Raw genomic sequence first — 14,669 nt, forward strand, 5'->3', positions numbered from 1 at the left:
GCTCAAATAGTGCTTTACTGCGAAGGATCGTTCTCATATACGTCTCATAACCGCAGTTCACACATATGTTTCATATGTTTGTTGTTGATTTGATATTTATTGTTTGGGTTCGAGGTACGTTACTGTCAAGTAATGAAATAAAATGCAGTTGTCTCCTTGCAATAATCGATTCAAAATATTTATTAAATCTTGACACGATCAAATTCTCTTCTGTCACTTTTTTTTTTTTTTTTGTTTTTGTTTTGGTTTTTTTTTTCCCGTCTATTTTTCGAAGTGTTCTGTTACCGATCCTTTATCCTCGTAAGATCAAAAACATATTTATTCGAAGCTCTTGCTTGAAATGCACGTGCGCTTCACGAGAGACGTTCTTGATTTCGGATTCAAGCCACGTATGCTTACGAGAGATCAGCTTTCATCGACTGCTTCTGCAGCGCTTAAGTATTCAAATACTAAGTAGAGCTTTCTTTGTTTCAGGATCTCATAGACTCTCGGATTAGTATTTATAAAGGAAGTTTTGAGTCTTACAGAAGAGCAAACATTAAAAGAGAACATCGGCGTCAGGTGACAGATAATGCATTAACGGGATCTAATGCGACTTCACCATCTCCGGTGCACTTGATCATTAAAGTAATTTGTATACATGTAAATGGTGTTTCAAAGAAATAAGCTTGAAGTTTCGTGATCATTTCAGGTTTTTAATGACGGCTGTTACCATCTGTGCGTCTCAGGTACTGATCGATTTTTTCGAATTCAATATTTTCTTGACAGTATAGTTTGGGTTGATCAAAGTAAGTTTGATGAGATGCTTTGTAACAAAAAGTCACTTAAACATGACTCGTATCTAAACGAGGTGATAATTTTTTTCAATGGTACGAATTGTTCAAAATTTTCTTAGAAATTAAAGGTGCGAAATTTAACTCAAGATTGAAGTGACTCTTCAACCTCTCATATGTCATGGTTCGTTTTACCGTTGGTTCTCAATTGCTGTTGTCTTGATATTTTGAGTTCAAAAGAACTGAATCAGAAAAAGTTACTCAAGAAAATTTTTTCCCAGACATGCTTATCAGAGAAAATACTACCGTATTCGATTAATTATTGATGCTAAAAGGGCGGACATTTCAACTATTTTTGATCATCACTGAAAAAATTTTCTTTTACAAATGAAAGGGAGTGCCATCCTAGGTAGCCATGGGAGCGTGACGCTCGTCTCTGTGAAGGGACAATCATCTTTGGGATACGGCAACATTGTTACTACTTGTTGCATTAACTGGCCTCACGAAATGTTCACAAGTCATTACTAAGATTTTTATTTCCCTCCATTTTTTTCTGTTGGTAGAACTTGGTGTCAGGAGAAAGTCGGTTTGACTTAATTAGTTAAAGAAATGGGACAAATTATTTACTACTGACTATTTCATGGATGAACGAGAAATATTGCTAATTGCTGTGCCGGTGTTTGAATGGGTGTTCATCCGCAATATAAGTTTTCATTATTCTACATGTGACGGCGAAGAAAGAATGAGTTAACAAACATGATATTTTAATCTTCGCCAACTTGTTTGATAGGTATTCGACGTTTCAACCGCATCTCTTTAAGATCCTTTAACACTTACCCACGAAATATGTTTTGCAGAGAATAAAACATTTCGGTCAAGGTGGAAACTTAAGAAGATGATATGAACTTTCTGATCAAAATAATATTCAATCATTTTCAGCTGGTTTATGCGTCGCTTCGGCGGGAATATGTTTTCGAGCATAAGCAACAGAAATTACCGTCAAAACGTGTAGGTAAGAATTTCGATTTATTTCAGTTAAACTAAGAACTCAGCTCCATCATTTTCCAAATTAAATTGACAGCAAGTAGTTTTGTATATATTTTCCTGAAGACCACAATACATATTTGATGAGTTCATTTTGGAGAAATAATTCATTCATACACAATTTTTTTTTAAATTTTAAATTTGCGATTATACAAACACCTTGACGATGGAGGGAAGTTGTTCAATGAGATCAAGAAAAAAAATAATTTTGGTGTTGTATGGTACACCTAATAAAAGATTACCTGTAGATATTGTCTCCTCTTTCTGTTGAAGCGAGCTTGAAATCTAGAGAGGAAACATTTGCGTTAGCTCAGAGATAAGTCAAGCTAAGCGTGCGGTGAAAAGATTAAGAGACATTTACCTCAACTGTGAACACCAGCAACAGATCCACTAAAAAAAGCCATCCGTTAGAATTCATTTTATCCCAAGGGCCGAAGCAATTTTGCAATTATCAAGTGACTGGGGGGAGACGCTTTTACAACCGCTTTCCTTGCTCCGTTGACATTTTCTCCAGATCATTACTAAACAGAAATTCTAACCTATCGGAAATTTAACCAATTGTTCACCTGTCAGGTTCTCTCGCCTGACTCGATGCTTGAAGCTAATCAGACACAGGTTTCTGCAAGGAAAGTACCTAAGGTTGTGAAAATTGTACGTTTGGGGTCTTTTAGTCGACCACCAGTTTCGCGGAGTTTAAACATAGCTCGAGAGAGTTAGCTATCTTTAAAGGGGTAAGCCAGCTGTTCACAATTTATCTCCATCTTTATTGATGTGGAAGCGTCGAGAGATATCAAAATGCCACGTACGTCTCTGACAATTAAGATTAAAACATTTCCTTCATATTGATTTTTCTTCCCCTCTCTTACTATGTCATCGAGGAAAACAGTGGAAGTGAAATTTAAAAAAAATTGTAAGAAATGGAGCATGTTTTTAAATCTAGGGTTTGCTAGCTATCGATGGACCTTATTTTAGAATTGATCTTCCATTTTACTTTAAGTACAAATGGTGCATCAATAAAAATTCACAAAAAAAGCATTCAGCTGCAATTGAACGAGCTATCTGTCCTATAGCTAAGTTTTTCAAACAATTTCAAAACATGATCCAGCTTCGAACTTAAAGTCATCGCACTCGCGTGCTAGCATGTCCAGTGACATTAATTTGGTATCTTCTTTTGATGGACAGAACTGGCAGCTAGAGAAGCATTTGTTGATATATTTAGTAGGCTATTCACCGGTACGTTGCTTTGTTTTTCTTTTGGATGGGTGATTAAAACTTGCTATCACGACATTGCCAGCTCCTCTTTGTTTCTTTTTAGTCAGCAGATTTAGATTCTGAAGACAGGAAATTCCAAAGACAAACAATTTTCAGCTCGGCCACAAGCCTTAGACTGAGGACTTCCTGCCTCTTGTACTATTTAAGAAAGCATGATTAACAAAGTGACACTGAGGATAAAACTTTATGTGTGTGACCGAGTTGTTTTCCATAAAATTACAGGCAATATTTTGCAAATTATTCAAAACCTGGATTTGACATCTTCCATAGCATCGAAGAAGACCTGTTTATGCTAAACGAGAATTTAGATTCAAGCTTATTGCCTTCAGCCTTCAATTAAACACGTACAGTCCAAAACTTTTTATCATCCTCTTTACAAGTTTTTGCCTGTTACTGTATATGTTACTACGCGAGTAGCACAATACTGATGTTTTGAATTTGTTTTCTGATTCCACAAAGATAAGCGTATTGTCTCAATTCTTCCTTCCGTCTCACTTGATTTTCTCATTTTCCTTGTTTTATTTATTTGCCTCACCCACTCAATTACTTCGTGAACCATTCGGGTGTCACAAAATCTATACCCTTTGAAGGTGACTTTCAATTTTCCCTTATTTCTATTTATTTCTTTCATCTTCTCTCTCATCAAATGGTAATGATGATGCAATGCAAGTTATTTTCATTTATTTCCATCTACTGTACGTACTAAATTATTTATGTCAATGTGTGCTGATAATTTCCCATCAGTTTAAATATTAACTTGACTTGACGTGTTCCTACCAACGTTATTGGTTTTCACCCTGTTTGAAAGACGTTTGCATATCCGGTTATTATTACGTTGGTTTATTAAACTCATATATTTGTGATTAAATTTTGTCTTTTAGATGCTCAAGAATTGCACATGCACATAAACAGTAATCTACAGTACCTTTATTGATTTAAACTGAACCTCGTTTGTATTCGATGTTGTGTCCTTTGCATGTGCAGGAGTGCTCAGCTACTTTCCTGGGTATTTCATTTCCATGCACTTTGCCTCCGTCTTTTTTTAACAATGGAAACACCCGTACCCCACTTTGCATTTCAGCCTGTGTTGCGTTCATCCCATTATTTTGGCCAAGAATTTACAACCTTGTAATCTCAAAGCAGTCATTTTATTTAGGGTAACCATGTTTTCAAAGTTTCGAGCTAAAGTTTCGCCTGGGTTTATATTTCTCGTATTATTGGCAGCAACTTTTAGGAAATACCTAGGACACATTTGAGTTTTCATATGCTAAACGGGAAGTTCTTCTATGAGTAACTCAAAAGGCTGATTTCATTAATTTACTAGGCTCGGCTCTTGCGAAATTCTGGTGTCTTACACGTGCAATTTGCAATACGTGGAATTTAGAGAGTTCTTTCTGGTTTTTGCTTAACATTGCAACGCATCACCCTTAACAGAAGCCGTTTGGACAAACGTGCAAAAATGATAAATAAAGGTGGTGTTCTTTTACTAATTTAAAAAAATTGGAGCAATTTCTATCTTCTTTTTTTTCGGAAATGTTTCTTATTTACTTTTACAGATGATCTATTCATTCATTCTACCCGCTTATGATCATTCAATGTTTCCCGTCTGATTGGCGCCATCTTTATTGAGAGTTTTTGTTGATCGATTACGAATATTGTTCTCTGAACGTAGACTTCCTTCTTCAATGCATTCAGCCAACAAAGCTGCAGCAAAATCTTGCTCTTTTAAGGAAATGGGACAATACAAGTTCAAATGTTATTATCAACTTCCATTGTAAACTGATTTCACTGATGCGGCAGTCTCAAAACCTATATTGCAAGAAATGGTCTATTGTAGACATTGTGAAAATTCCCTTCTGATTCTATCAGGACGAAGTCATTCAAAATCGTTTTAAAGTCTTATTATTGTTCTCTAACTTTCCAACCTCTATTTACTTAATGTAAAAGGCGTTAAAAGCATTTCCTTTAGAGGTCGAAATTCAACTAAGTTCATGAATACCATTTCCTAAAACGATGTTTTGCTTTGTCGACAAACACTTTTATGAAACAAGGTTATGATTAAAAAGAAACTTAAATGCAAGAGATCATTTAGAAAACGCCAGTTACATCTTCAAAAATTAGCGGTGGGAATGTGTAAAATAAATTGCATGACGAATTCAAATTTGTTTGCCAGGAGTTTTCGGAATAATCTACCCATTGTAAGTGGTATTTATATGGTTCAAGCTATAGAAAGCCTCGCAGCATTCTTCAAATCCCGATCTGTCTTTGAAGAATCCGTTAAAGTTAATTCTTAACGAGATTCGCAGATGTCGAGCGATTGAATAGTGGTACGCAAGGGTATTTCCTGACCATGTAACAGCATTCATACAAAATTTTTTTTTCACCTTGCGATGAAGAGGTTCTCACAAAGTGACAATGGCGAATCCCCCTTTTTCTCCGTTTTTTTTAGTCATCGGTTTGCTTTTTATTGTGACAACCCCCTTAATTAATCGTTACCACGGTTCATTTCAAAGGCTGAGAGCTTTGAAAGCTTTGAAAACTTATGATAACTCAAAAAAGTTTGTAACAATAGGTCATAATAGCTGTTTCATAATCATTTCGTTTTCCAATCCTAAGGAAACGCTGAAGATCAAGTAATCTTTTGCTTAGAAACGACACATGAATTCATTCAAAGGCAATAAGATAGGTTCCCATTAACTTCTTGAACGCTTACCTGATCAAAGAACTTTTGCCTATTCTTCTGATAAAATTTGCCATCACCTAAAGGGAAAGTTAATGAAGAGTTTTTCCATGATAATGACATAAAGGCAAACGTTCCAGCGTCTGCATTGGCTGAAATCAAGCCGAGTAACTTCTAACAATGGAGACACTTGGAATTGATTGCATAAAGGTGAAATTGTTTTTTGTGTGCTAGTAGTAAGTTATCAAATAATTTCTCATGCATTTGGAACAAAATTAGGGCTTGTAAATCCTCAGACTACGAATTGCAACGTGCATTCGACCTTCGAGGTCGCGCAATTACTTTATTTATTTGGAATGTGCTCAAGTTGCACTCGAAAAAATTTCCCACAATTCTTATTCTGCTGGTGTACCTGCAGGGGTTTTACTCATCTTTTGGCTCAGAAAGCAGAGTAGAAATTGGCGTAGAGTGTTAGGTGTACGTGATTGAAGTTGCTTCAGTTGATGCCTTTCTTAAGTACAATACGGGAGTCTAAGTGTTGGAGACCTAGTCCATAGATCCAAATAGTTTCCCCGAATTTGGTTGCGATCCCTCTATTCCTCCAAAGGTTTCCCTTGAAAAAGCAGGCCTTTTTGGTCATTCAGTAGTCAAACGGTACCTACAAAGGTTCGTTAACGAAAAACTGGTTTCAACTGCACTCACAACCGTGCGTAGTTAACGGAGTAGAACTTCCGTTGCAACGAGTTTGAAACTGCATATGTCCCTGAATGTCCACCACCAGACGAAAACCATTCCACTGACACCGCCACTTATCCACTGATTCAACAGATAGTGATCTGTTTCCCCAATGGGTGAAGGTCGATATGCAGGGAACTAGAAAAATGATGAATACTGTTGAACTATTTATGGGACTATTTCGGCTTTTCATTGATTGTTTTTACTTTGTTTCATTAAAAAAACAGATTATGTTCAGTTTGTTGAATAGGCTTTGGCTGTAGTATTCTCCTTTTGCAGGAGGCTACGTTTCAGTAGATTCATATGTAACTGCTGACAGGAAATTGTGCTAAATACACAAATCAGACTGACTGGAAAGTCCAAAATAAAGAGATTAAGTTTATATGGTGTTGGCTCTATGGAATAGGGGTTTAGTGTTCGATGGTTAAATTATAATGGGGTTCAGTTTTTTTCGAGAAAACATGTCAAATTTTTTCAGGACTTTGAAAGGCTGTGCGTAATAAAGAGAGCGGCTCAAATCAATACTGTTAAATTCCCACGCACGAGATTACTGTGTGATGAACGTCCTCCCTTGGGGTGGGATGGGTGGGTGTCACAGGACCCCATTTAAACCAGCTATTAGCTGAAATGGGCTACCCGGTATAAATATTCGTAAAAAAAATTAAAATACGCGGAGATGCACATTTAGTAGTAATGCGAGGTCCAACTGTACTTCATAGATATCACTCTATTTTAACAAACTAGCAGGAAAATATGTTACTTTTCCAACCTCCCTGATGTACTTCTTCTCTGCCACCGTTTTCAGTTATTTGTACATCACAGCAAGCTTGAGAAGCTTGATTTCTTCTTTTTGTTTCAATACCGGTGCAGTTTAATCTTATTATTCCAAATCTTCCTCGGCAAGTCCAGGAAATAATACCAAGTACATCTGACTCGGGTAGTTCGTTTTCTGCACAGCTTGCTGCGAGGTATAAGGCATTCCTCGGTAATCTGACCAAACATTTTTTTTAATATTTTGTGTTCACAGCAACAGCAATAATCTTTAAAGATCGATTTTGCATAAAAAAAACAATACAACACTTTTTTATTGATCACTCCTATTAGGCTTTTTCAGAATCAATGAACATAGCAAGAATAGTAAATAATATGTATATATATATATATATATAGGAAGTCTGCAAGTCGATTTTCGCGTGGAACAGTGCTCAATACGTTGAAGCAGAGCAGAATAAATATTATGAGAGGAAAAAAGGACGTAACTACATTCTAAATGTAGTTACGTCCTTTTTTCCTCTCACAATATTTATATATATATATAGAGGATATTACATGGCCGCGCGGGGATACGAATTTTATCTTCGAGTGCTGAAAGTATCTCTCACGAGTGAGCGCAGCGAACGAGTGAGAGATACTTTCAGCACTCGAAGATAAAATTCGTATCCCCAGGCGGCCATGTAATGTTCTGTTTATTATGTAGATGCTGATGAAATTTCCACATAAAAGACAACTTTTTTTATTCATTTTCTAAACAGCAATTGGGTAATTATGTTGGTAACCATGGCCACGCCAATATCCTCACACGTGAAAGATAAAAATAGTATCTTCACTGCGCGCGGTGAAGATATGATTTTTTAGTAAAAGGAGAAATCCTGGTATTTCATCAGTATCTATATAATAAACATATATACATAAAGAAACTATATATATATATATATATATATAAAGAAACTGAAAACTTCTGTATCGAATGAAGATACTATAACTAATGAAAAACGAAAGTCTTGCGGGATTGGCCACTCAGTTCACTATTTTTCCATTTTACAAGATTCTCAGCCCCTCCGAGGTTATGAGAAAGAATAAAGAGAGGTTTTTTATTTCGAAATATAAACCCGTTCTTAATGATTTGAAATTACGCTAATTGCTCGCGCGCGCTTCGAATTACGATAGCCATTATTATTGTAATTATGATCAGATCTGTGATGTAATAAGTCATTAAACATACTTTGCTATGCCTGTAGAGCCGAAACAGCGGTAAAACGCGTAGCCCAAAAGCAATGTAAGAGAAAACTTTCGTTTTTCACTGGTTTTAGTATATATACATATATAGGAGGTCTGCGTTTCGATTTTTCCGTATTACAGTGATCGGTACATGAAAGTAGAGCGCAATATATGTTGAGTTAGAAAAATACAAAGACTACGCTTTCATCGTAGTCTATGTATTATTCTAACTGAAAATATATATTTAAATGTAACAGGGTTTACAATTTGGCGAAAATGATGATATAAAGAAGCAGATACATTATGGACAATCTGGGCTAAGCGCAACTAATTCCAACTTTATCTTTCTTCTTGAAACATTGAATAGATGCATGGTGAGTTCTCGTCTGATCGGTAAGACTGTTCCATGACGATACTGTACTAAGTTATAGGGGAACTATCCAGCCTCCCCAAATAGCTGAAGATAAGTTTGTAAAACATGACAGTTGCAAAACTTATCCATGTATTTTTGTTAACACGATGAGGCCAAAACTACAGGCTTTGATAATTTCTTTAGTTAAGCTGAACAGGAGAAAGCTGCACAGAAACGTAGAGCAAGGTCAAGAATGGTTCACAACATGTTCAAAATGTTGAGCTTGGTTGTTCCCAGTTCTTATTAGTCACGAACTTATGACAATTTTCTTCTCATCAGAGTACTAAATGAAGAGTACTAAATTCCACTTGAAGCAAAATCTGCCACTAGTGAAAAATTCCGAACTCATTTTCTTTTAATGTTTTTCAAATTGCGTAAGCTTGAGGTTCGTCTGGTGGCTGTCCTTTACATTTCGTCAGTTCGAAGATTTTCGGTGTTTAGAATTATGAAATATCGTAATTTTTCGCTTGAAAATGAATTCCAGCTACATTATACAACGATCTTATTGGGTTCTATGAAAAATTTATTATCAAAAGAAGAGTTTTTGACTCAAACAACAATTGATGTGTTCAAACTTAAATAGATGCCCTGAAGGGAAAGCATATTGTGATCGCTTTGTTTCAGAGAAAACATGGGCTTGCATGTCAAAACGAAATTCAAAACTCATCTCCTGAATGATACAAAGAAAGAACCTGTATAAGTGCAAGTATGCTATTGCAATTTGATATGTATCAATAAATTGTCGACTTCGTAATATATTCTGCGAAATAATTATATTTATTGAAATTATGAGCATGCTTCACGCGTCTTTTTTCATTATTGTTGTCAAAAGCGTGGTGTTTAATTTCCATTGATTTGATGGCATCGGCAAACATTAGAACTTCAGCTCAGCATGATAATGACTTGTAAAATAGCAAGGGTAAGGTCTTGTTTTAGTTTCTTTTTCCTGTTAATAAAGAACTATAAAGAAAATTGGAGCGAAGCCCGGACAAGCAGTCTCTAGTATTTCAAAGCCTTCTTCGACGATAAATACCAAAAGTTTCATTGAATTATCGCAATATTACGGCCCCCTCGTATGTTTATTTTCCTTGTTTAATTTTCAGCTCAGAGAAATGTGCGACTTCAAGCCGTAGTTTTAATGACGAGAAATAAATAACACGAGCGGCTCAGAAAGCTGCTAATTCAAACCTAACCTCACAAGACGTTTTAAAATCGAAAGTCTGAATATTATGTTATTCCATTAGGCTCAAATACGATGATATCTAAAGAAAAACTCCTAATGATTTAAAATGAATGCAACTGGGAGGTAGACCTAAGAACGTATTTTGAAACAATTTACTTAATTAAAGCACCTACAAGGTGACGAGTGTCACGATGATTTCAAGACAGAAAGAAATTGTAAATTCATCAAAAAAAAGCAAAGAACACGTCCATTACCCACCTGTGTGAAGGTCTTCGCAACCAATATCACTAGAAGAGAGGCCGTATGAGTTCTGAAAAACAATGTCAGTCAGAGAGATATTTTAACAGGATCTTAGTCAGTCTCTGGGCAAACGCGCTCGCCACATAGTCTAACTTGCCTTTGTTTGAAGAAAAATAATGAGGAAGATGAATCTACAGTTCTTCATTGCGCCTTTCATGCACAGCAATAACCTAAGAACAAAAAAACCTGTTTATTAATCTGCATATGCCGCCGACTTAAATACAAACAACTTATTGGAAAACTCATTAGGAAAGTCATGAATTTTAATTTTAACATGAGCAGGCAAATCGACGTTTGTATAAATTCGCTAGTTTATCTAATAGCTCCAAGTCTACGTAGGAATTTAGACCGAGCCCTACGAAACTATAATATTACAGAATTCAGCAGGTGCACTGGTCTATGTTTATTACTGACGTCGTTTAGGAAGAATCTACTGTTTCCTACAGAGATATGGGAACGGTAAAGTAAGAAACAAATATTGAACTTTTTAATATTCTGCAGGTGAATTACAACTGAAAGGGTATTACATCAACACTGGACTGCAAATAGTTTCTGTCAATGGAAACCGTCGGGGGATAAGAAAAACTTTTCAAGACAGTGTTCTTTATTAGAGTAGTTTTAAATAAAAACTGAGACGATTTCAAATACAAACAAAACATAGAGAATATTGTGTTGAGCCTTTGAAAAAAGAAATCATTACTGTAAAGGTGGTTTAAAAACAATGGTGAGTACTCTGGTTTTCTCAATATGCCTGTTGCACTTGCGAATACACCTTTTTTACCGAAGTAGGAAGTTATCTTTCAATGATATCCGGATTTAAAGAATTGTGGTAGAGGAGAGCTAATGAAACTTTTTGAAGTAGAGTTTAGAGGGAAAGCGGCCGCAAAACGTGTTTAAGTTATATTCTAGAGATGTTCGATATTTTAACCGGTGATTGTTGTAAGATAAAAAAACCAAAAAAGCAAAACAAAGCTGCAATCTCAATTAAAATCAAAATGCCCGTGGCATATTGTTGTTCACAGTTTACCTTTATGTGTATTGGTCAGAATACGATTAGCATACAAAATCAACTGTGATCCTTCCCTAAATTTTGTTTGTTGTTACCTTGAGCAGAAGGGAATTACTTCCATAATATGAGAGAGGAAGATCAACCTTCCGCCGGTCATCTCAAATTCTACACCCTCCTTTCTCAAAAGAAAAAGCCGTTAAATTATTTCAAATTAGGAGAAAATACAAGAGTCACTTGGTCGCGTTAATATGGCCTTCATCAACGCCGTGCATTCGACCTTTTTGTTTTGAAGCGTTGTGTGTAATATTCAATTTTTAAAAACCTGCTCGGAAGTGGTTCCATGTCTTCCTTTTTCATCTAATTATCATCTCATTACTGGATGTAAAACCTCCATGACAACAGGGGGGCTGTTGATGAAACTCACCTGAATGTGTTGTTTCATATGCGCACAGCGGTGAAATAATAGTTACGTTTTCCTTGAATTTGCTCAACGATATTCGCATGAATGAGAGAATACGAGACCCTAAGAGTTGGCTATTAATTTAAGTCTATGATATTTCGGCCGAAAACATGCCTTGGTGGATCCTATCTCTCGTCATGCCTTGGTGGATCCTATCTCTCGTCTAAAAAGCAAATTATGGTGTCCGAGGAAAGTAACGTAACGTTTGAATTAAGCTGGTGAAACTAACATGTTCACAAGATTGTTTTGAGAAAATAATAGCGCTCGATTTTGCCATGTTTTTTTTTTAAGCAAAAGCGGTACGTTAGTAATCGGAAAACCTCATGCCTTCGATAAAGGTTCAAATTTAAGGGAAAGTATGACTGCATGATTTTTTTTTATCTTAAACCAGCTGTCAGTTTTGTGCTTTTACTAATTCCGACATGAAGCTCCACGTCACATCACTCTGGCTTGAAGTATATTCTTTTCCATGATTACATCACTTAAGTAAACGACCATTTTTCATGTCCTTAATAAGAAAAACAGATATTTAGATATGACCAAGCGGACGAAAAAAAGAGAGAGAGAGTAATATATATATTACTAACGTATCGCTTTTGCGGCGTTGTACTATTCACAAATTCTTAGACGATAATCACTGTCAAACAAACCTTACTGATACTTTTACGTACAGTGTCACCGAGGTATAATATAGCATATCCAGCCAGAATGTTTCCTTCACCCGAGGGTTCAATTCTTTCAATTGTTTCCATTCATTGATCCTTAAATTCGATGGATACGTCTCTAACAACAACAACAAAATAGGTCACTGATCGCAGATTTGTTCTTCATTTGCATTAATAGTTCTTTCTTGCAATTTGGCATGGTAAAATGCATGTTCTTTAAGATGAATTATCGCCTAAAAAATTTTGATCTTAAACTACTTAAGCTTTCCACGTTAGATACAATGAAATATATGAAGTTCATATATTTTGAACTGCGGTATTAGATACGTATAATGCAAGATCCTCGCAGTAGATAGCGCTATTTAAGCAATAGCGAAAATCAGACCTGAAAAAGACCCGTACAGGCCTGATTTTTTTCAGGTCTGATTTTCGCTGTTGCTTAAACAGCGCTATCTACTGCAAGGATCGTGCATCATACCTTTCCACGTTAAGTAGTTTGGAGCGAGGGCAAATGCCGTCTGGATCTTTCTGCGGATTTTGAACAGCTATTGAAGGACTAATGTCGTCTGCTTAAACATGTAAATAGTTTGGAATCACAAATGTGACAGAAGGTTTTGAAGCTCTCTTTCTTAATTAAGCGAAACCATGCTGGAAACCAATCGTGCTTTGTTTCTTTGTGGCACACAATTGATTAAATCAAGGTTTGTGAATGCATAAAATTGGACAAAACCTTTCGATTTCATAATTGCTAAGCGTCTGCCCTTAAAAAAAGCTGCAATTTGCAGAAGGTGTTCATCTTGGATAGACCAGCATAAGTTGAGGGATGAGTAGACGGGGTGCAATCTGGCTTATAAGACCTAACCTTCAACTCTAACAAAGTGGGAGCACGGTCAGTCCTTACGAAAATGAAGTGGAAAGTCGATGTGAAGCAAAGGTGGATAAATTTATGTTGCATACTTAGTGCATTTTTACGCGAGGAATCAATCCTTTTTTCAAATTGCTTTTTCTTAAAACACTACAGGGCACTTAACCTTTAATTCATCTCAACTGGTGCAATAAAAGGCAATGGTGACTTAACGATTCGCAACTTTAACAAAGATCAGTGAACGGCTAATGCCATTTGAGAAAAATAGTGTGGGTTGGAGATAATCTCTCCCGTCCATGGGATGGACATCAAGCGAAGTCTGTGTTTGTGCATACACATGGGGCTAAAAGAAAAAGATTCGAGCTTTATGCAAAAGTGAAGACAAGCGACCAGAAAAAGGCTCTTCACTACATGAACAATAGACTATACGTGTAGTTAGGTTCCGGCCATAAAGTTATGGGACAAAAACTTAATTTCTATGAAGGTGTAAAGAGAGTAATATTGGATTTTGAGGATGAATATTTATTTTGTGATGTCTACTTCTCAATGTGACAGACGATTTTTTATGTGTGGTGATCTTATGGACACGGGAAACAAAAATAGATGTTTTTTTTCTTCTTCTTCCTCTTTTTTGCCTGAGGTACTTATTTATTCATGAATTTTTTGTTTTTTTTTGGCGTACCCTGAATTCATTTCAAATGTCTGAAAAAGTTGAATTTTCGCTGCTAAGAAATATCTTTTTCGCCGGACGGCTCCTAATTCATCTTAATGGATTTTTCTCCACACTTAAAAAGGCAGTAGTCTGTAATTTCTTCGAATAGACCATTTTGTAAGAAATCTATCCTGCATGATTCTGTACTTTTTTACTTGATTGGTATCAATACAAAAGAAATTTTACTACTGTCCTCTAGGCAAGCAGTAAATAACGAATATTCGCAGTTGATACGTTATGCTATAAAATGATCTTGTCACACACATTTGTTCCAAGTCATGATGTAGCAATTAATTATCTTACTTCGGTGTTTGAAAGTAAAATCTTTCGGCGCAGCACGACGTAAAATTGTTTGCAAGCAGCAGGGGCCGATCTATGAACAAATGAAATCGCCTAAGGATGAAAAAACCATGGCTTACCTTCCTTCCGATGAAAAATGAAAATTTACAATTGTTGGCATTAGTTTTGCTTTTTTAGTATCATGTGCAGTCAGATAATCACGATGTTCGCTAAAGCTTAACATGATGATTCATGTCTGCAATCGCCAGCATCCTTTTTAGC

General features: G+C 36.0%; 1 protein-coding gene across 1 annotated transcript in view; it reads right to left on the reverse strand.

The window, feature by feature from the left end:
• LOC111332975 (uncharacterized) overlaps nt 1-14,669 on the reverse strand; it is a 48,562-nt gene extending 33,893 nt beyond the window's left edge. The window contains exons 1-7 of the mRNA XM_088753436.1: nt 14,528-14,669; nt 10,495-10,567; nt 10,356-10,407; nt 7,274-7,465; nt 6,472-6,642; nt 5,803-5,849; nt 2,060-2,102 (exon numbers count right to left, since the gene is read on the reverse strand). Coding sequence (XP_088609562.1) covers nt 2,060-2,102; nt 5,803-5,849; nt 6,472-6,642; nt 7,274-7,465; nt 10,356-10,407; nt 10,495-10,567; nt 14,528-14,631 — 682 coding nt within the window. The 5' untranslated portion in view covers nt 14,632-14,669. The remainder of the gene's footprint in view (nt 1-2,059; nt 2,103-5,802; nt 5,850-6,471; nt 6,643-7,273; nt 7,466-10,355; nt 10,408-10,494; nt 10,568-14,527) is intronic.

The sequence above is a fragment of the Stylophora pistillata genome, chromosome 3 (assembly GCF_964205215.1).
Source record: "Stylophora pistillata chromosome 3, jaStyPist1.2, whole genome shotgun sequence".
NCBI classification, from domain to species: domain Eukaryota; kingdom Metazoa; phylum Cnidaria; class Anthozoa; order Scleractinia; family Pocilloporidae; genus Stylophora; species Stylophora pistillata.